Here is a 22,387-nt window from a genome sequence, read left to right as displayed (position 1 = left end):
AAAATAAATGGGTATAGACTATTATAAAAGACTTGGTATACTGTAGAAAGGACATATTGTCTTTCGATGGTGTCTGCTATAGAAAGCTAGTGGAGTAAGAGAGATATACTCTTCTTGCACTACCAAGGGGCTGAGTAACCACCACAATTGCCTTTGTCCTCACTATCCGTTCATCTGACTCTATTACTTCTCTGCCATCAAATGTTCTCTGGATTCTAGGCTTACAAAGTCATCTTGATTTTTATTTTCCAAGAAGTAGCTCCGCCCCTAAAGAAGATCTGAGTACCATTTCCCCTCCATATTCTCTCTTGACCAATATACAACAAGGCATACGCTAATGATTCTTCTGGCCTAAAGTTCCCCACATTGGCAGGCCTACTGATTTTGGAGGGGAAAGAGCAAACAAACAAATAAACAATCAAAAAAACTAACCAAGCAAAACAACAACAACAAAATTAACAAATAAAATTAGAGAAGTGGGCCGTGAATAAACCCCAAAGGACTTTTACATATCCAAAATCTTTCCTTTCTAGCATTTGGGGTCCTTCTGAGGCTAGCTAAGTCTCCCCAGGACCTTTGAGTAGTCAATACCTTTGAATTTTCCTTCTGTGGCATGGTTTTAGTTTCTACCATTTGTTCATTCTACTCTTAGTGAGTTCCAGTTCTTTTTTTGTCCCTTTTAAAGTATAATGCCAAGAAATATAGGATTCGAAGCAGACTATTACTTCCCATACCCTATATATTCACCTTTTTGTTAATGCAACCTAGGATTTCAGCTGTTTGGGAGGCTATAGCACATTAATTCATACTAAACTACTGTCTAAATCTTTGCTAACATTTTCACCTATTTTAGTAAGCCAGGACACTTTCTCTTCCCCTTTCCTACTTAAATTTTAATTAGTTTGGGGTTCCTGTTAAATTCCATCTTTTTATATTCAGTCTCTCTTTCCCACCTACTTTTCACCTATCATTGTAGCAGTAAGTAATAAACTAGCATATGAAATACTACCAAACTAGTACGTGAAGATGAGTCCATATAAGATTAATGTTTTAAACTCACTTCTGGCTTCAGGCTTCATCCAACTTATCAGCCATACATTCTCTGCAAAATGTTTTAAATTTTTGCAGGCAAGTTTTCTTACAGCTATGCAGTAAATAATTCTATTTTTACACACTGGAGGCACTTTAAAAATATATAATAAAAATTCTCTAAATATGTGAAAGTTGAATTATTATAAAAAACCTCACCATATAAATAAGAGAAAAAGGACTATAAAGACATGTGTTTTAACAGAGTAATATCAATAAAACTGGATGGTATAATGAGTAGTCCTTAGAATGTACTAAACACAAGTTCTTAATTATTTCCTCAAGAAGTGGTTATAAAACTTTAGCATGTATCAGAATCATCAGGAGGGTTTGCTGAAACACAAATTCCCTATTCCCAGTGTTTCACATTCAGTAGGTCTGAGGTGAAGCCAAAGAATTTTTATTTCTGACAAGTTTCAGATAGTACTCAAGTACCTGATCTGGAAATGATACCATCTTCTAATGAAAAATACAAAATGTAGCTTACCCAATCTCCAAATTGAAAAATAAGCAATGATTCATTCTTCTTTTTTTTTTTTCTTTTTTTCAATGTTTATTTATTTTTGGGACAGAGAGAGACAGAGCATGAACGGGGGAGGGGCAGAGAGAGAGGGAGACACAGAATCGGAAACAGGCTCCAGGCTCTGAGCCATCAGCCCAGAGCCCGACGCGGGGCTCGAACTCACGCACGCGAGATCGTGACCTGGCTGAAGTCGGACGCTTAACCGACTGCGCCACCCAGGCGCCCCTGATTCATTCTTAATTGAATGTATATTGAATCTCTACAGAACAGCAATGCATAAATGCCATTTGGCATCTCAGATACCAGAGGATAAACCACTTTGAAACTGAATCAGTTATTTTAAACATCCTAGGGAAAATACTTTCCTCAAAATATGTTTTGGGAAAATCTCCAGGAAACTTACTCAAGTTTCAGTTTATAAATTAATAGCATTAATAATAACAGCCAGTAATATTATGTGCACTTTTATAACTGTATGCTATTTTGAGTCAGTTAATTACATACATACACACACACACACACACACACACACACACACATTCATTTAATATGCATAGTGACTCTAAGTAGTAAGGAGGTACTGTTATCATCTCCATTTTAAAAATGAAGAAACTACTAGATCAATTAATTATTCATTAATTTTTTAAAAAAGAGGAAACTAAGGTATAGAAAGGTCAGATAGTATGTCCAAGATCATCCAGTAAAATGGCACAGCTCAGATTTGAATACAGGAATTTTGGTTGCAGAACCTATGCTCTTAAATAGAACTATCCTGTCTTTATAAATTCTATATTATCTAACATAAGTAAAGAATAAAAGCTTCCAAACTAGGCCATGGCACCCTGCGTATGAAAACGTATCCTATGCTTCAAAGAAGCATATAAATCATAGAGTAAATCACAATGAGTTTATTTAGAGTTTAGGAAAGTAATCCAATGATTCTACAGCACTTTATGTATACTTCTATCATGATACATATTTATTATATTGCAGCTGTTCAATATTTAGATGTTTGTGATATGCTGTATCAATAATCACATATTTAGTTTTACAATCTAATCCATCTTTGGAAAGGTACTGAACTCTAAAAATGAGGAAATAATTTGTAATGAGTAATAATGCCCAAGAATCCTTCTTGCAGAGATATGTGACTGGACTTTTTTTTATGTGACTGTACTTTTTCAACAGTATTTGTCAAGCCTAGTCTGTGTAAGTAGACATCCAGAAAATTAGCCCCACCTTGTGGATCATAGTAGTCCTACAAATTCAGGCCTTTAAGAACAGTGAACCATCAAAGTGTATATTCTCTTGACTGACAAAAAATAAGAAATTTATAAATAACACTGGTGAGGAAGCACTTTCACATACTGCTGTTGGCTGTATAAAACAGCACAATCTTTTCAGGAAGAAATAAACAAAAATAATAGAAATTGTAAAAGTAACATTCTATTTAAAATGTCACTTCTAGAAATTTATCATATGGAAATACACAAGCTAATGAACATGTATATAACCAGGGTTATTTACTGCAGCATTGTTCTTGGCGGTGAAAAATTAGAAATCATCTAAATGTCAATGTGGATCCAGTGAATACTTTAACCATAGTAACAAAGAGGGTGATAGCAGGTAACAATTGTTGAGAGTAATAAATATGTGCCAGGTACCATTCTTGGTCTGGCTTTAAAACTCTGACATTGTGGGAGCCTGGGTGGCTCAGTCGATTAAGTGGCCAACTTTGGTCATGATCTTGCGGTCCGTGAGTTCGAGCCCCGCATCGGGCTCTGTGCTGACAGCTCAGAGCCTGGAGCCTATTTCAGATTCTGTGTCTCCCTCTCTCTGACCCTCCCCTGTTCATGCTCTGTCTCTCCCTGTCTCAAAAACAAATAGAAAAACGTTAAAAAAAATTTAAGAAAAAAATAAAATAAAACTCTGACATTGACCACTATACTATACTTCTTAGAATGAAGTAGATATCCTCAAATGGAAGAAGGTACATTATATATAGTTAAATGAAAGACTCAACCTCAGAGAACCTGTATTACTCCATCTTAAAATAAATACGCTTATATATGTACAGAAAAAGTCTAAAAGGCTATAGGCACCAATCTGTAAATAATGATCACCTCTGAAGACTGGGATGACTCTAAGGAGAAAGGAAATGACTTTTTACTTGATACACTTTTGTACTGCTTGGACTTTTCACATTAAGTATATATCAGATTTTTATAAAAAAATAAAGCACACAATTTTAAAAAATGAATTAACTAGAGTCTTTAAAATAACTTTAGAGGTGCCTGGGTGGCTCAGTTGGTTAAGCGGCCGACTTCAGCTCAGGTTATGATCTTGTGGTCCGTGAGTTTGAACCCCGCGTCGGGCTCTGTGCTTACAGCTCAGAGCCTGGAGCCTGCTTTGGATTCTGTCTCCCTTATGCTCTATCTCTCTCTGTCTCTCAAAGATAAATCAATGTTAAAAAAATAAAAAATAAAATAAAGTAACTTTAAAGAAAATTTTTTTGAAAATTAGGAAGGGATAACCTCCTATAATTGCACAGTTAATGAAAGCATGAGAATGGTCATTTGAGGAAACACACACACACACACACACACACACACACACACACACACCGTTAAATGAAGTACATTCAGGTGATTAAAACTCTAGAAAATTCTGAGTAAGCCATGTTTATAACTGGTAATTTCTTGATAAAGATGGTAGGTTGAATAGGCACAGTAACTCTAATCCTCTCCCAAACTCAACAAAAACTACAGAAAAAAAATTTTAAAGGTAAAACTCCCAGCAATGAGATTTTTAGTGGAGTCTGTCTAATTTTGGAATCAGGGTAATAATGCTGGCCTCATAGAATGAATCTGGAAATTTTCCTTTCATTTCTAATTTTTGGAATAGTTTGAGAATAGGTGTTAAGTTTTCTTTAAATGTTTGGTAGACTTGCTCTGGTAAGCCATCTGGCCCTGGACTTTTGTTTTTTGGGAGACTTTTCATTATTGATTCAATTATTTTGCTGGTTACTGGTCTATTTAAGTTTTGGTAGTTTATACGTGTCTAGGAATTTATCCACTTCTTCCAAATTGTCCAATTTGTTGGCATATAATTTTTCATAATATTCTCTTATAATTGTTTGAATTTCTTTGGTGTTGGTTGTTATTTCTCCTCATTTATGATGTTACTTATTTGGGTCCTGTCTCTTTTCTTTTTGGTAAGTCTAGCGAGGGGTTTATCAATTTTATGAATTTTTTCAAAGACTAGCTCCTGGTTTCATTGATCTGTTCTACTGATTTTTTTTTGTTTCTGTATCATTTATTTCTGCTCTAATCTTTATTACTTCCCTTCTTCTGCTGGCTTAAGGCAGAAACAATACCTTAAAAAGCACAATTAACCAAATATTTAACGGCTGGCATTTAGCTGAGAAAGGAGAAATCCATACGGGTTCTGCCTTTTCTGAAAAGTAGCATGGCATCTGCCAATCATGCTCTGCTTGAATAATGATGTAGTTTGGGGGAGCCTGGATGGCTTAGTCAGTTAAGCGTCCGACTTTGGCTCAGGTCATGATCTCGTGGTTTGTGAGTTTGGGCCCCACGTCGGGCTCTGTGCTGACAGCTCAGAGCCTGAAGCCTGCTTTAGAATCTGTGTCTCCCTCTCTCTCCGCCCCTCCCATGCTCATGCTCTCTCTCTATCAATAATAAATAAATGTTTAAAAAAAAACTGTAAAAAAAAAATGTAGTTTGTACCCAAATTCTGACCATGTTAGCAACTTTCAATAGAACTATTTCTCATTGCTTCTAGTTAGTATAAATAATAAATTGTTCCTTACAGTACAGTATATATATTTTAATCTAAATATTTTTAGAACCTATATAACAAAATTACCTGCTCCATCAATAAGGTAAAACCACTGTATGGGTGAGGTCTAATAAATATTTAACATGATAAAACTCAATCCCTCAGAAGTTTAAAAAGAGTAATGATATCTAACTATATTGAAATTTTCTTTATGAGATTTATTTTTTTTTAAATCACTTACAAAGATGAAGTAAAGATGTGAGAGCATGGGGCGCCTGGGTGGCGCAGTCGGTTAAGTGTCCGACTTCAGCCAGGTCACGATCTCGCGGTCCGTGAGTTCGAGCCCCGCGTCAGGCTCTGGGCTGATGGCTCAGGGCCTGGAGCCTGTTTCCGATTCTGTGTCTCCCTCTCTCTGCCCCTCCCCCGTTCATGCTCTGTCTCTCTCTGTCCCAAAAATAAATAAACGTTGAAAAAAAAATTTTTTTTAAGATGTGAGAGCAAAGAAGCCTTTCTAGAAGTGGTCAAAAGTCCAGGGGCACCTGGGTGGCTCTGTCAGTTAAGCATCCAACTTTGGCTCAGGTCATGGTCTCACGGTTTATTAATCCGAGCCCTGCATTGGGCTCTGTGCTGACAGCTGAGAGCCTGGAGCCTGCTTCAGATTCTGTGTCTCCCCATTTCTCTGCCCCTCCCATGCTCATGCTCTGTCTCTTAATAATAAATAAACGTTAAAAAAAAAAAAAAAAAAAGAACTGGTCAAAAGTCCAAGTGTACTATGAGGATAACTCAGCATCTGAATAATGAAGGTTTTCATAGGATAGTCAAATACCTGTTAATTTATTTTACGAAGTTAACTTTGAAACATAACTACTCAAAGTAACTTTTGACAAGGTATAACTATAAGGACTTGTCAAAATAAATAAATATAATGCACTTATGGAAGATACTGGATTACAGGGCCACTGTTAATACCGAGCAGAAAACACGACTACACCTAACACAGTATCCAAGGATGCCTGTGAATTTAAAATGAATTATGCAAAACTGAAAGGATGAAGCAACTACTAACATAGTGAGATATATATTATTAACATTATTTATGGTTTATATGCTCTTTTAACCAGAACCACTACAAGGCAAAATGGTGGCCTTAGTTGGATTATACAAAGGCACCCTAAGGTAGCAACTGTGAAATTAGTAAAATGGCCAGAGAAAGAAAGCCTGGGGCAGGAAAAAGCATGAATTGGAAAGCAAAAATAACTTGATTATCCTCTACACCTTAAGAAGTGGATTATCTACAGTCTTCAGTCAAGGGACTGTGAGAATGCAGATATAGGTAAGAACCCATCACTTTACTGGTAATAAATAATGAATCCAAGGTAGGAATCTTCCAGAAAGTAATAAAACCTTTGCTAACCAACTAAACTGTCTCTGGAAAAGAGTACATATGTACATCCTAAGAACTAGAGGGCCCAAAGAAGTGACAGAGCTCAATTTTCACCTTTAGTTCATTCTCAAATCTTTCCCTGCTAAAATACATCACTGTTTCATTCATTCCACAAACATTTATTGTTTATTTTCCCAGACACCATGTTGATGAAAGAGGTTACCAGAGTGAATAAGACACAGTCTGCATCCTTTGAGGATGTACAGCCTAAAGGAAAAGACAAACATCCAAGGACATAGTGGTAATATAGTATGGTCAATACAATGATATATTTATGCACAGTATGCTCTGATACAGGGGTGTGTGTGTCTTAGTCCAGCCCTGATATAGGTCAGGGAGGGAGGTTAGGGTTATTATGCTAGATGAAAGGATACCTGAGGTAGATTTTAAAGATGAGAAGTTAGTAAGTAAATAACAGGGAAAAGAACATTCAAGACAAGGGAATAAATAGTAGGAGCAAAGAACTGAGTCTGATTTATGGTAAAGGGGGTGAGGTGCAGGGTACTGTAAGGAGATTATTATTAGAATGTAAGGACATAAATGATGAGGAGGAGAGGAGACTGACAACAAACAAATTAGATTGCAGAGGGACTATAATGCCATGCAAAGATTCTTAAACTTTTTCTCCCATATGTCATGGGGAACCACTGTTAAGCAGGAGAATGACAGAGAATCAATTTTACTTCAGGTCACTTTAGCAACATTGTGGTAGATCAACCAAGAAAGAGCAAGACTGGAGATGGGGCAACCAGTTAGAAGGCTACTGCAAAAGGTCAGACGAGAAATAATGAAGTCTTGAGCTAACACATAACCTTCTAACAAAACCCCCCTGTGCTATTGCACCCGTAATTTATGTTCACAGTATAGCACAAGAACAAAAAATTAATGTGTTATATATATACGAACATACACATGTACATAATATTTATGTAACACATATATTTTTATAGATACTTTAACACTTTTTTGTTACTATTACATTATAGATTGTCTTTTTCCACATTAATCAAAAAGGACAAAGAAGGTTAGAAAACAAAAAGAAAAATAGAAGCCAAAATTCAAAACATTCTACTTAACTTAGAACTAGCAATTAATAGTTACCCTTAAAATGAATTACTGGAAAAATAAATTGAGTGTTGTTAGAAGTTTAAACGTAAGAAGAGGAAAATTGTTTAGAAAGTTTCCTATAAAGCATCTAAAATCAAGAACATTATCAGATTTCTCAGAATAAGCTATTAATAAAAAAATCTAGAATACTAGATCTACATAAATTAAAAGCAATAAAATAATTTAATAAAGAAGATAGTATGACCTTAGTTTTTTTTTTTTTTTAATTTTTTTTTTTTTTCAACGTTTATTTATTTTTGGGACAGAGAGAGACAGAGCATGAATGGGGGAGGGGCAGAGAGAGAGGGAGACACAGAATCGGAAACAGGCTCCAGGCTCTGAGCCATCAGCCCAGAGCCCGATGCCGGGCTCGAACTCACGGACCACGAGATCGTGACCTGGCTGAAGTCGGACGCTTAACCGACTGCGCCACCCAGGCGCCCCTGTATGACCTTAGTTTTAACAATTTATTTGGAGCTTACCTTGTCATATATACCATTTAGTATTCATAAACTTAGTGAGGAATGACTCATATTCACTTTGCAGATGAGAAAATTTAAGCTCAGATAAGTTTATCTGATAACTGGAACTTAAAGTTTGTCTGCCTTGTATGCCTAATATGCCTAAATGTCTTACTTGAAGCCATTACTAGTAGCCATATGTAAATAAAACTAAGCATTTCATAGGAATATTCTTACTTCACAAATGTAGCACTGATTAGGCTTGGACAATAGAATAAAACTTTGGGATCAAAGAAAACTTGGTCTAAACCTAGACTTTACCCCTTCCTAGCTGTGGGAATTTGAGTAATTTCTCTGGGCTTCAACAAGTATAAAAGGGCTTACAAGGCTTCAATGGTTCTTGAAAAGATCACATAGTACCCAATCCAGGTAAGTAAGCAATCAATAGTAGCTAATGCTATTATTCACACATCAAGAAAAAATATAAATAATATAACCACACATATACTATAACTCTCCAATCCCTACATGTTCATACCCCAGGCTCCCACAAGGGTTCTAGTCCCTTTGGCCCTTCATATCCCACAGCTGGGGGAAGTAGGGAAAGGATCAGATCAGTACTTGCTACCTCATTACAGGGACCCCTAAGATATTAATTCTTTCTGTTTGGGACTTGATCCTCTCTCTCCTCCCAATTCTATCAGCTACCCCAGTTGATTGATAGCTGACCACATTAAGAAGGTATAAATTAGAAATCTGTAATAACTTTAAACCATTTTATTTCATTTTTTTCAAAAAACTGGGGCGCCTGGGTGGCTCAGTCAGTTAAGAGTCTGACTTCGGCTCAGGTCATGACCTCGTGGTTCACGAGTTCGGGCCCCATGTCGGCCTCTGTGGTGACAGCTCAGAGCCTGGAGCCTGCTTTGGATTCTGTGTCTCCCTCTCTCTCTCTGTCCCTCCCCTGCTTGTGCTCTGTCTCTCTCTCTCTCAAAAATAAATAAAAAAATTAAAAAAAAAAACTGCTTTTCAAAACAAAATAAATTCTTATCATTATATAACCACTTTATTTCAAGTTTTTAGTCAACTTACACAATTTAATATTAATTATATTTACTATTATAGCATAGTTTAGCATTTTAGTAACATTAGAGATATCATACAGAATTAAATATTAAATCCCACGTAAATAGTCCCTGAAGTCCAGGGCAATACTATATCAATACTGCTATATACCTGCTATCACACATTATAAAAATACCAGAAAAATTACCTTGGTGTTCTTCTAAATCCATGTCAAGTTGTCTAATTTCTTCATTAAATTGCTTTATTTTTTCTTTTATATCTGTTAACCTGTTGAAAATATTATTTAATAAAGTTATGATAGAGGGATGCCTGGATGGCTCAGTTGGTTAAGCATCTGACTCTTGATTTCGGCTCAGGTCATGATCTCATGGTTCTTAAGTTTGAGCCCTGCATTGTGCTCCATGTTGACAGCACGGAGCCTGCTTGGGATTCTCTCCTCTCTCCTCTCTCTCTCTCTCTCTCTGCCCCTCCCCCCTCCCCAAGATAAATAAACTTAAAAAAAAATAAATTTGACAGATAATTTAGATATCCAGTAAAAACATTAATTAAATTAAAACATTAAATAAAAATTTAATGATGTTAGGATATCTTTTCTAAGTTGCATAAATAATATCTATAAATAATATGCCCTATTCTGAAGACAATACTATAGAGAGAAAAATCTTTTCCAGATTTTTTTATAGGATTCATATTTAGAATAGAAGTATATTCTGAGAAAGTTAGGTTGCCTGATTTCAATAGCAGACCTTTCCCCCATCCTTTTCTTGAGTTTGACTTGTGATATTAAAGTGAAAAATCTTTAGCAACCTTCTTTTTGCAGGTCTATAAAAACTGAACTAAGTTGACAAATTAGTCTCAAAAATTAGAAAATAATAAAAAATTTACTGCTGACTGACGATTATATAGGTTTAAATTTTTAACAAACAGCATTTGTACTTATTACAAAGCTACAATAATTAACACAATGTGGTACTGGACTAAAGGAAGGCATATAGAGCAATGGAATAAAACTGAGAGTCCAGAAATGGGACCCCCTATATTGATACACAACTGGTTTTTGACAAAGGTGCAAAAATAATTAAATGGGGAAAGAATATTGAATAATATTTATTGAAAGAATATTTCAACAAATGTTGCTGGGACAACTGGATAAGCACAAACAAAAGAATAAAACTGGACCCTACCTCATACCATATACAAAAGTTTACTTAAAATGAATCATAGATCTGGGGCGCCTGGGTGGCGCAGTCGGTTAAGCGTCCGACTTCAGCCAGGTCACGATCTCGCGGTCCGTGAGTTCGAGCCCCGCGTCGGGCTCTGGGCTGATGGCTCAGAGCCTGGAGCCTGTTTCCGATTCTGTGTCTCCCTCTCTCTGCCCCTCCCCCGTTCATGCTCTGTCTCTCTCTGTCCCAAAAATAAATAAACCTTGAAAAAAAAAAATTAAAAAAAAAAAAAAAATGAATCATAGATCTAAACATAAGAGCTAAACTATAAAATTCTTAAAATAAATCATCAGCATAGATCTTCATGACTTTGGATTAGGCATTGGTTTCTTAGGACACCAAAACCATAAGCAACAAAATAAAAAATAAACTACACATTATCAAAATCTAAAACTTTTGCTCTTCAAAGGACACCACTAAGAGAATGAAAAGACAACCAACAGAATGGTAGAAAAACTTCACAATGATTTATCTGATAAGAGACATGTCTCTAGAATATAGAAAGACTTCTTAACAATTCAATAATAAAAAGATAAATAATCCAATTAAAAAATGGGCAAAGGGGGTAGCTGGGTTGGGAAGTATCCAGCTCTTGATTTCAGCTCAGGCCATGATCCCACGGTTCTTGAGTTCCAGCCCCACATCAGGCTCTGCACTGGCAACATGGAGCCTGCTTGGGATTCTCTCTCTGCCTCTCTCTCTGCCCCTCCCTGGCTCGTGCTCACTTTCTCTTTCTCAAAATAAATAAATAAGCATTTTTTAAAAATTGGCAAAGGATATGAACAGACATTTCTCTAAAGAAGATATAGACATGGTCAGTAAACATCAGTCATTAGGGAAATGCAAATCAAAACCATAATGAGATACCACTTTGTACCCATTAGGATGGCTAGAATTAAAAAAAAAAACAAACAGATAATAACAAGTGTTGGTGAGGATTGGAGAAACTGGAATGCTCATGTACCGCTGGTATAAATGTAAAATGGTGCAGCTTCTTGGAAGATAGTCTGGCTGGTCCTAGAGTTACTATATAGGCCAGCAATTTTATTCCTCAGTATAAACCCAAGAAAAGTGAAAACATATATACATCAGTGTTCATGCCAGCATGATCCATCATAGCCCAAAACTGGAAACATTCGAAATACCCATCAACTGATAAATGGATAAATATGGCATATCCACACAATGGAATAATATTTGGCAAAAAAAAAAAAAGAAAAGAAGAGAAAAGAAAATAAAAGAAATTATATACTGATACATACTACCACACAGATGAGCCTTGAAGACATTATGCTAAGTGAAAGAATCTAGCCACACAGAACCACATACTATATGATTCCATGTGTACAGAATATTCAAAATAGGCCAAACTACAGCAACATAAAGTAGAATGGTAGACTAGGGCTAGGAGTGGTGGATGAGGGGGGTGAGGAAAGGAGTGTTGGATCTTACTGAGGTAATGATTGCACAATTCTGAATATACTAAAAACCTTTGAATTGTATGGTAAGGAATACATATATATATTTTAACGGTTTTTTTTTTTTGAAAGAGAGCACATGTGAGTGGGGGAGGGGCAGTGACAGAGGGGGACAGAGGATCTGAAGCAGGTTCTATGCTGACAGCAGAGAGCCCAATGCAGGGCTCAAAGCCACCAACTGTAAGATCATGACCTGAGCTGAGGTTGGGTGCTTAAGAGACTGAGCCACCTAGGCGCCCCTGGTATGTATCATATCTTAATAGAGCTGTTTTTAAAAAATAATTATGCTATCCAATGGCTCTTAACTAAACATTAAAAGAAATATTTAAATCTCTAAATAAGATTGAACATTACATCAGTATTATCAGTGTGAAACATAGAAAAAAATAACTAACAATATGTACCTATTGCACATTTAGAATGAAATTTAAAACATGTGAAATGGATGTAGTATGTCATATTATAAATGTACTTACTGTCGCTCCATGCTGGCTATTTCCTGATTATCTTCTTTAACCTATAAAAGCATATAAACAAAATAGTACTTAAAGAGTTACTTATCATTAGGCTATCTTAAAGAGAATTTCCTTCTAAGGTATGTTGTACGAACATGTCAAATGTAGTCTTTTTCTTGAAATCTATTTCTTAAAATTCAACCTTTGAAGTAAAAAAATATATATATTTTATATATAAAAATTTTATAATTATGTATACACACACACACACACACACACACACATTATTAAGAAACTACTCACAGATTTTCCCTTTTTTCTCAAAGCAATGGTGATGACTGATACATCTATACCTATCTGTTTGGCACCATGAGGCTGTTGTGTCTTCAGGCCTAGATCAGTTTACATAAATATCCAGGCTTTCTGAGACTGTCTTTCCTTAGCCCCTCACCCACACCCACACAAGGCAGGGTTGCCAGATTTCATGATCTCTATTACATTTGAATTTCAGATAAATAATAACTTTCAGGGCACGTATTTACCATGATTAATATATGTGTGTGTACACACACACACACACATACATTATAATATATATAATAATACATATATAATATATACATATATAATAATACATATATTATAAATAATTATTCATTGTTTATATGAAATTAAAATTTAACCGGTTGTTGTGTATTTCATCTGGCAATCCTATCCCAAGATCACATTCTCCCTCCCCTGCGTCCAATGATTTCTTTCCGAGGAACTTCAGAGATTCTAGATTTTAATACCTTTCTGGAATGATTCTAATACTTAAATAGTTCCTGAGTTGATCCCTAAGGTTCATCCAAACCATTTGGGCTCAACCTAATCCGACAGAGGAGTCTCATCTGTAGGTTCCTAATGGGTGCTGTTCCCAAATATATATGCAGTGCTCCAGGAGCCCTATAGTTAGGGTGTCTCAGGATAAACAACAGGTTAATTATAACTTAGTGCTAGATTAAAACTAGCTTTGGGGTAATAAGAAAGCTAATGAATACATGTGACACAACCTGGTGACATACTGCGATTTCATAGTACATTTTAACTCCATTCACTTCACAGAGACACTGATAATAATCACCATAAAATTCATTAGCCTTGGGGCATTTTGTTTTCTAAATATTAGGCCCCAAACAAATAAAGGAACAGATCTTCAATAAGATCATCTAATTATTTATGGACCAATAAAGAAGACTTTCAGTTTTCTTATATGGATCCAAAACATGAAAAATGGCCAAAATGTGCACAAGAGCCATGTAAAATTAGGATTTAAGTCAAGAAACAGCTTATGTGAAAAATGACTTGCACCTAGATTTTCTTGGTCAAATAGTTCATCATTATTTATTTATTTTTTAATGTTAATTTATTTATTTTGAGAGAGGGAGAGTGAGCAGGGATGGGAGGGTGGCAGAAAGAGAGGGAGAGAGAGAATCCCAAGGAGGCTCTACACTGTCAGTACAAAGCCAGGTGGAGGGTTCAAATTCACAAACTGTGAGATCATGACCTGAGCCGAGATCAAGAGCTGGACGCTTAACCGACTGAGCCACCCCGGCACCCCAGTTAATCTTAATTTAGATGAAACTCACTTTTCACTGTTTTTGAAGACAATAAACTTACTGGCTTTCTGTTCAATATATATGCCTTAAATAAAATAATAAGAATACTTAACAAATCTTAACATAGTAAAGTATTTTTGTTTTTTCTACCTGCTTAAGTAATCTCTCTCTCTCTTCCATTGGAGATCCCATGCTTTTGTCTTCAGCAATCATTTGGTCTCGATGGGACTCCAACTCATAAAGTTTTTCATGCAGCAAAACAGCCTCCTGTTTAACCTGGGAGTGTGCTATTTCCTAGTGAGCACAAAAAGAAGAAAAATTTAATTGCATTTTATAAAAACTACTCTCAAGTAGGTTTTAGTTTATAAGAATTAGGACAAATTTAAGCCATCAGCATATTCAAATAGAGATATCCAATATCTATACTACTTAATAATGCTACAAAGCACATTTGTAAATTGGAAGAATAAAAATAAACTTTTTCTGGGGCGCCTGGGTGGCTCGGTCGGTTAAGCGTCCGACTTCGGCTCAGGTCATGATCTCACGGTCCGTGGGTTCGAGCCCCGCGTCGGGCTCTGTGCTGACAGCTCAGAGCCTGGAGCCTGTTTCAGATTCTGTGTCTCCCTCTCTCTGTGACCCTTCCCCGTTCATGCTCTGTCTCTCTCTGTCTCAAAAATAAATAAACGTTAAAAAAAATTTTTTAATAAAAAAAAAATAAACTTTTTCCTTCATAAGCCATTTTCAGTTTAAAATTCACAAGAAGATGGTGGTTTATTTTATCTTCTAAATATAACGCCTGAACAAAGACAGACATCTCTACCATTGGGAATTTAATTAAGAAATTGTCACAATGTATGTACTACTTAAACCACAACATTCATTTGGAAGTCCAAAGACCTGATCTCTAGAGGGAAGATATTTTCTCCTGGCTAGTCATATATGTTCTACTACAATATTACAAGTTGAAATTTGTCACCCAAAGATATGTTGAAGTCCTAATCTCCAGTACCATGAATATGACCTAATTTGTAAAAGAGAGCACTCATAGATTTAGTCCAGTTAAGATGAGGTCATTAGGATAGACCTTAGTCCAGTGTGAATGGTGTCCTTATGAGAAGATGTACAGACAGAGACAAAGAAGGAGAGTGCCATGTGATGACACAGGCAGAGACGAGTGATGCAGCTAAAATAAAGGAATGACTACCCAGGATTGATAGCCAACACCAGGAGCTAGGAAGAGGCAAGGAAGGATTCTAACAGTATCTCAGAGGGAACATGGCTCTGCTGATACCTTGATTTTAGATTTCTGGGCTCTAGAATGGTGAGAAAATTTGTTGTTTTAAGCCACCCAGTTGGTGTGGATTTATTACAGCAGTGTTAGGAAATTAATACACATACATAGGATAGTCTTGTATATTCACCACTATTCCACTGTTCACAAAGAGAAATTAAGGGCTGTGATAATTTTTAGATAACCAAAAGAGGTAGGGATGTTGACAGTGATGAGGATGAGGGGGAAAATGACATTTGGATCTGTTATTTATTGAGCAAGTGCCTGTGCCAGGCACTATATTCCATGTTCTTTAGACACTATCTCTAGTACTCAAAGCAACTCTATCAGATAATACTATTATCTCTGTTTTACAGATGAAAAGACAGAGGATCTAAATCTAAATAATTTTCTAAGTTAACAAAACTAAAAGTTAATGATGATATCTGAAACCAGGCCCACAGCATGAACAAGACCAAATTTTTAAGATGAAAGATCTCTTTTTTGGAAGCCAAAGAGAAGGATCAAGAAAAGGAAAAAGCGTGTAAGAGGAAATGTTTGAAAGTCTATTAAAAAAGCATCTTATAGAAGTGTCTGGCTGGCTCAGTTGGTGAAGAATGCGACTCTTGATCTCAGGATTGTAAGTAGGGACCACACTGTGTGCAGAGATTACTTAAAAATAAAATCTTGAAAGAAAAAAAAAAGCAGGGGTGCCTAGGTGGCTCAGTTGATTAAGCGTCTGACTCTTGATCTCAGCTCTCAGCTCTTGATCTCAGAGCCAATAAAAAAAAGCATATATACAGCTCAATTAATTGATTAGCTTCAGGTCAAACAGCACGATAATAAAATACAGATAGAAGAAATACAGGTTATCTTGAGATACCCTTTTTCATAGCTATCTCCCCCTTCCTTTATTTATTTATTTATTTATTTATTTATTTATTTATTTATTTAATGTTCATTTGTTTTTGAGACAGAGAAAGACAGAGCATGAACGAGGGAGGGTCAGAGAGAGGGAGACAGAATCTGAAGCAGGCTCCAGGCTCCAAGCTGTCGGCACAGAGCCTGATGCGGGGCTCGAACTCACGGACTGTGAGATCATGACCTGAGCCAAAGCCAGATGCTCGACTGAGGCACCCAGGCGCATCTCCCCCTTCCTTTTGCTTAATCATCCTAAAAACCTCTTCAAATTGTATCTCAATAAAACGGTTCCTGAATAAAACTCATGTTGATTCTTCACCTATGTTTTTTACATTCTGGTGAAATGAACAAGTAATACTTAGCATAGTAGTGAACACACAGTAGATATTCAATAAATACGAGTTAAATGATATCTGACACAATGTTTTCTTGAAGAACAAGTCCAAATAAAAAAATAGAAGGAATCTGGCAAAAGTTAAATAAAATTAGTAACTTATACATTTCCTGATTTGGGAATACTGTAAGTTTTATAAAATTTCATGTTATCTTACTCATACATGTTCTGATTCCAAAAAGTAGCAGCAATATAAACACTAAGTCCAGGGGCGCCTGGGTGGCGCAGTCGGTTAAGCGTCCGACTTCAGCCAGGTCACGATCTCGCGGTCCGTGAGTTCGAGCCCCGCGTCAGGCTAAGGGCTGATGGCTCAGAGCCTGGAGCCTGTTTCCGATTCTGTGTCTCCCTCTCTCTCTGCCCCTCCCCCGTTCATGCTTTGTCTCTCTCTGTCCCAAAAATAAATAAACGTTGAAAAAAAAAAAAAAAAAAACACTAAGTCCAAAAATATAGCTTATACCTCTTCCTGCAGAAACTAAATTTGCCAAGTGAAATAAGACCTGACATTCCCTACATACCCTAAAACAGATAGTGAGGAATTCTGTAGGGCAGCTGTGTTAATACTTAATATGGCCCTTATTCTTTGAAGCTTATAGAGATCTGTTACCATAGAGATCCAAAAAAATAAAAATTATAAATACCCACATGAGGACAATCAGATATGGAAAACCATCTTAACATTTTAAGCAAACTACTTTTTCAACAGTAAATTTCCAAAAGAATTACAAAATACTCATGCTTAATTCTTTTTGCAAGACAGTAATCTTGTCAATCTACAAGTGTTCCCAATCCTATTATCATGATACCTACTGGAATCCATAGGAAATCAGGAAAGGCAGGCAAGGTTTGAGGTACAGACAGTATACTGACGTGTAAAGGACATGAAAAGGTAGTTCACAGAAAAAGAAATACATTGGCCAATAAATATATAAAGAAATACTCAATTTCATGCATAAACAAATGAAAATCAAAACAAGATAGAAATTTTTACCCATTAAACCAGCAAAAATGGAAAAAGTGGATAATGCTTGCCATTAATGAGTGCAGGGGAAATAGGCACTCTGATACATTGAATCTAGAAGTAGAAAATGGAACCACCTCTTTGGAAGGCAATTTGGCAACCTGACATTTTAGAAGTGTGTATCCTTTGACCCACTGCAAGAAATTTGTCTTAAGACATATTTACATAACTGCATAAAATGCATGTTTTTACTGCAGCACTGTTTATAATACAAAAAAACTATAAACAACCTATTCATCTACAAGGCTATGTTATAGTTATACAATATAACACAGTGCAGTAATTTACAATAATGATTTACAACAATAATTACAATAATTTACAATAATAATTTACAATAATAGCTGAGGTGAATAGAATTCAAGAGAGAATGTTAAGTGAAAAAAAACCAAATCAAGCTGCATATGAAGTGTGAATCCCACTTGAGGTTTTCCATAACAATAAAACCAAGATAAGATTATGAGATTGTTGTAAAGATTAAACAACAATGCTGGTGATCTTTGTAAAGAGCTCAAAAAAAGCACATAGTAAACACTCAAAAAATACAAAGTACTTCTGTCTAGAAAGAGGGGAAAAAACAGGCATTTTCACTTTTATCTTATTCAACTGTTTTGAATAAAAAATAATTTTTTGAATAAAAAATTTTTCATTAAAAAACACATGTGCTTTTTAAATTAAAACTACTTTAAATAAATAACAAATGCAAGCATTTACATCTTTAAAGTGATGAACTAATCTCTCTCCCTTTTCACTTTTATTAGACTCTTTCTTCACATGTCTTTTAACTTACCATTAGATTTTACATGCCTCAGCAAGGCAGAATGATTCCTTTTGCACACAGTAGGTACTCAATAACTGAATCTAATTTCTTAACAAACTAGGATATTTGTGGTGATAAATGGGAAAAAAATTATACTCCTCTTAGTAAACTGCTAAATAAATATGTCCTTGAATGAGTTCCATTAATATATTTAGCTGAATTATCTTTTGTAGCTGAGTAATATAAGAACCTTTATTTGATTTTATACATACAGCTTCCAAGCTCTCTTTTTTCATGTTCAGTGAGTCTAGTTGTTGCTGAAGTGTATCTAATTCCTAAGAAAAAGGAAAAAAGCAAATATATATGCAAGTTATATTTAGAATAATCTGTTTCTCAACATTTCAAATGTGGTTGTGGCAAATATGATTGTGGTTTTGTAAACATATTCAACTCATATCTTGCTATATGACTAGAATTTATTAACATTATTTGTATTTTTGTTAATTTCTTTCATTACTCCTAAAAACTATGCCATGATCTACCTTTAAAAATACCTTATGAGCTTGTCAAAGGTAGCTAGCCCTTTACACATTGAATCATCATTGTGTTTCAAGAATATTAAATATCAGAAGCCTTCAAATTAATGATGTCATTGTTTAAAGTCATGATTTTTAATTTTGATTTCTTAACTATGTTTTCATATATTTTGTCTAATTTCTTTTAGAGCCAACACATAATATACATGGCTCACTCCTAGGGACAAGACTTTTGAGCTGATTACTTATTCAAAAACAGCTGTGCAAGATTAATTACATTTTCATGGTATTTTGGCATTTCTGTAATAGTCTTTTCTTCAGTGTTTCATTTTATGTTATAAATCCTGAATAAAAAGTTATATTAAATTGTTGGTGAAGTGGGTGGATGAGTGGCTCAGCCAGTTGAGCGTCTGACTCTTGATATCAGCTCAGGTCAGGATCTCACAGTTATTAGATGGAGCCAGCAGCCCCCTCTGTGCTAAGCATAGAGCTGGCTTGGGATTCTCTCCCTCTCCGCCTCCCCACCAAATAAATAAATGAACTTTAAAAAATAGTCAAGTAATATTTGAGAAACTGTATTCATTACTGGCATTCGTGAGGACTAATTCTCTGTGAACTGTTGGGTTAAGGGATATATAGGCATGTAAAGGCACTAACTTGCTAATCTAAGTCACCACCATAACTGAATGTTGGGAGAATTCTCAATGAGCCCTCAGCAGGCCCCCAAATTTTTACTTAAACACCATGATTAGGAAGCAAGAGATGTTCAAATCAAGGACACGGTAAAAGAGATGCTTATTAGGTGCTGCTTATTAGGCAGGAAAGAGAGTAAATATCTATATGGCTCTGGTATATGAGAGTTTTTATTATTTCCATTTACAGTTCATTTAAAAAACAAGTGTTTTCATGAATCTTTGTAACATGCAAAAGTGAAAGATGCACAGAAATGAGTAATACAGTCAGATTAGGTCATTATGCAGCATACGCTAATGAAGTTTTCTAGATCAGTGCTTCTCAAATTTAAATGTCCATAAAAATTATCTGGAGACCTTGTTAAAATATTCTTATCAGTAGATCTCCAGGATGCCAATGCTGCCCATCTTCAGACCATATTTTTATTAGCAAGACTGCTGTATGCTTGGCACAGAACAGTGATTAGTATTACCTGCAACAATTTCTCATTTGTGGTTTTCATTTCTGTGTACTTGACTTGTTTTTCAGGAGACATGTTTTTGATAATGCCATCTGCTGCTTGCTTTTCCTGTTCAACTTCTTCTTCTACACTTCTAATTTGTTTTTCCTTCCTGAAATCAAAAGCAAGCATGTAATATTCCTCTTACTATACTGAGGGGGAAAACATCAATTAATTTTTCTCAGGTCATGGTCTGAACTAAATAGGGTAAAGTTATTCAACATAGTTTGTAATCCTTATAGATGTACAAAAAATTCTATTTAGAGAACAAACTAGCAGTTGCTGGGGAGGAGAGGGTGAGGGGTGGGCAAAAATGGGTGAAGGGGAGTGGGAGATACAAAGTTTCTAGTTATGGAATGTATAAGTCATAGAGATGAAAAGTACAGCATAAGTAATATAGCCAATGGCATCGATATAGTGTTGTATGGTGATGGTAACTTGTGGTGAACGTTGCATAACATATAGAGCTGTTGAATCACTAAGTAACATTATGTGTCAACCATACTTCAATTAAAAATTAATAAGAGGGGCGCCTGGGTGGCGCAGTCGGTTAAGCGTCCGACTTCAGCCAGGTCACGATCTCGCGGTCCGTGAGTTCGAGCCCCGCGTCAGGCTAAGGGCTGATGGCTCAGAGCCTGGAGCCTGTTTCCGATTCTGTGTCTCCCTCTCTCTCTGTCCCTCCCCCGTTCATGCTCTGTCTCTCTCTGTCCCAAAAATAAATAAACGTTGAAAAAAAAAAAAACAAAAAAACAAAAAACAAGAACACAAGTCTCACCACCTGCTTACTTAAAAAAAAAAAAAAAAAAAAAGAAAAAAAAATTAATAAGAAAATCCCTTATACATCCAAAAAAAATAATTTGGTCCCATCAGCACAGATTTATTTTACGTCTTTTTCTTCTCAATCCCCAAATCCTTCTATTTCCTTAGTGTCCATTTTACTTTATTAGAAAACACAAAGATTATCACAGAAAATCCTTAAAGCCATATATATACAAAGATGTGTTTACACTTTGCCATATCCTCAAGAGAAATAAGACAGTTAAATTTTAGAATAGTGGATTTTAAACATCTTTTGGCTATAGAATTCTTTGACCAAATGAAATCTCATATGGTAGTTCACCATGTAAATGATATAAAGTAACACTGCTCTGACTGATCTGAGAGTAAGGAAACCTACAGTGCAATTTGATTAAAAAACAATCAGAGCTTTAGAATAATAATATATTTTGCTTATCTACAGCTTTAATTAAAATTGGTGTTCTGGGGCACATGGGTGGCTCAGTCTGTTAAGCGTTCAACTCACTCTTAATTTTGGCTCAGGTCATGATTCATGGTTTGTGGGACAGAGCCCCACATTGGTCTCTGTGCTTAGAGCATGGAGCCTGCTTGGGATTCTGTCTCTGCTCCTCTCCCACTTGTGCTTCTTCTCTCTCTCTTTCTTAAAAATAAACTTAAAAAAAATTGGTATTCCCAAAGTTATCAACTATATTTTAGCACTGCAAAATAATAAATTTATTTCCCTAAAAACATAACAGGAACATCACGAGTGTAATCATATAAAAGTAGTAGTGACTAAATTAATTATAAACAATAACCATCTTTATCATATAATCACAAGAAATACCAGTGATGTGTCACTTACTACCTAAGCAAGGTCAATTATCAATATGGTAGAGAAAAATTCTGAAAAAAATAGAAAGATGCTAGTTATCATGTAAATACTTAAAGACTGACATATAAAAAGACTACTTGAAGATAAATGTTTAGTCTCAACATCAAAATTTCTATTTTGTGTTTCAAAATATGAGTCTTCTATTTAATCTTTCACATGTAGATATCAACTTCTACAGTTTTCACAATCACTCTCTAAACCCTGTAGATGCACCTATCCTCCACACCTTTTATACTCATACCCCACTACCAGAATAAAATAATCTAAACTAAGAAATTTTCCTACAAATAATATCTCATAATAACCCAATAAAAGATGAACAAAATCAGGGGTGCCTGGCTGGCTCAAGTGCAGGAGCATGCGAC

At 35.6% G+C, this 22,387-nt stretch overlaps 1 protein-coding gene across 3 annotated transcripts in view; it reads right to left on the bottom strand.

The window, feature by feature from the left end:
- The window catches only part of IFT74 (intraflagellar transport 74), a 91,586-nt gene that overhangs the window by 27,276 nt on the left and 41,923 nt on the right, over window positions 1-22,387 (bottom strand). For all 3 annotated transcript variants that reach the window (XM_045467645.1, XM_045467644.1, XM_045467646.1), the window contains exons 9-13: window positions 20,324-20,462; window positions 18,895-18,957; window positions 14,410-14,553; window positions 12,683-12,723; window positions 9,693-9,772 (exon numbers count right to left, since the gene is read on the bottom strand). In XM_045467645.1, coding sequence (XP_045323601.1) covers window positions 9,693-9,772; window positions 12,683-12,723; window positions 14,410-14,553; window positions 18,895-18,957; window positions 20,324-20,462 — 467 coding nt within the window. The remainder of the gene's footprint in view (window positions 1-9,692; window positions 9,773-12,682; window positions 12,724-14,409; window positions 14,554-18,894; window positions 18,958-20,323; window positions 20,463-22,387) is intronic.

The sequence above is a fragment of the Leopardus geoffroyi genome, chromosome D4, assembly GCF_018350155.1.
Source record: "Leopardus geoffroyi isolate Oge1 chromosome D4, O.geoffroyi_Oge1_pat1.0, whole genome shotgun sequence".
NCBI classification, from domain to species: domain Eukaryota; kingdom Metazoa; phylum Chordata; class Mammalia; order Carnivora; family Felidae; genus Leopardus; species Leopardus geoffroyi.
The sequence above is the reverse complement of the archived record's forward strand: the minus strand, read 5'-3'. Positions and strand labels throughout refer to the sequence as shown.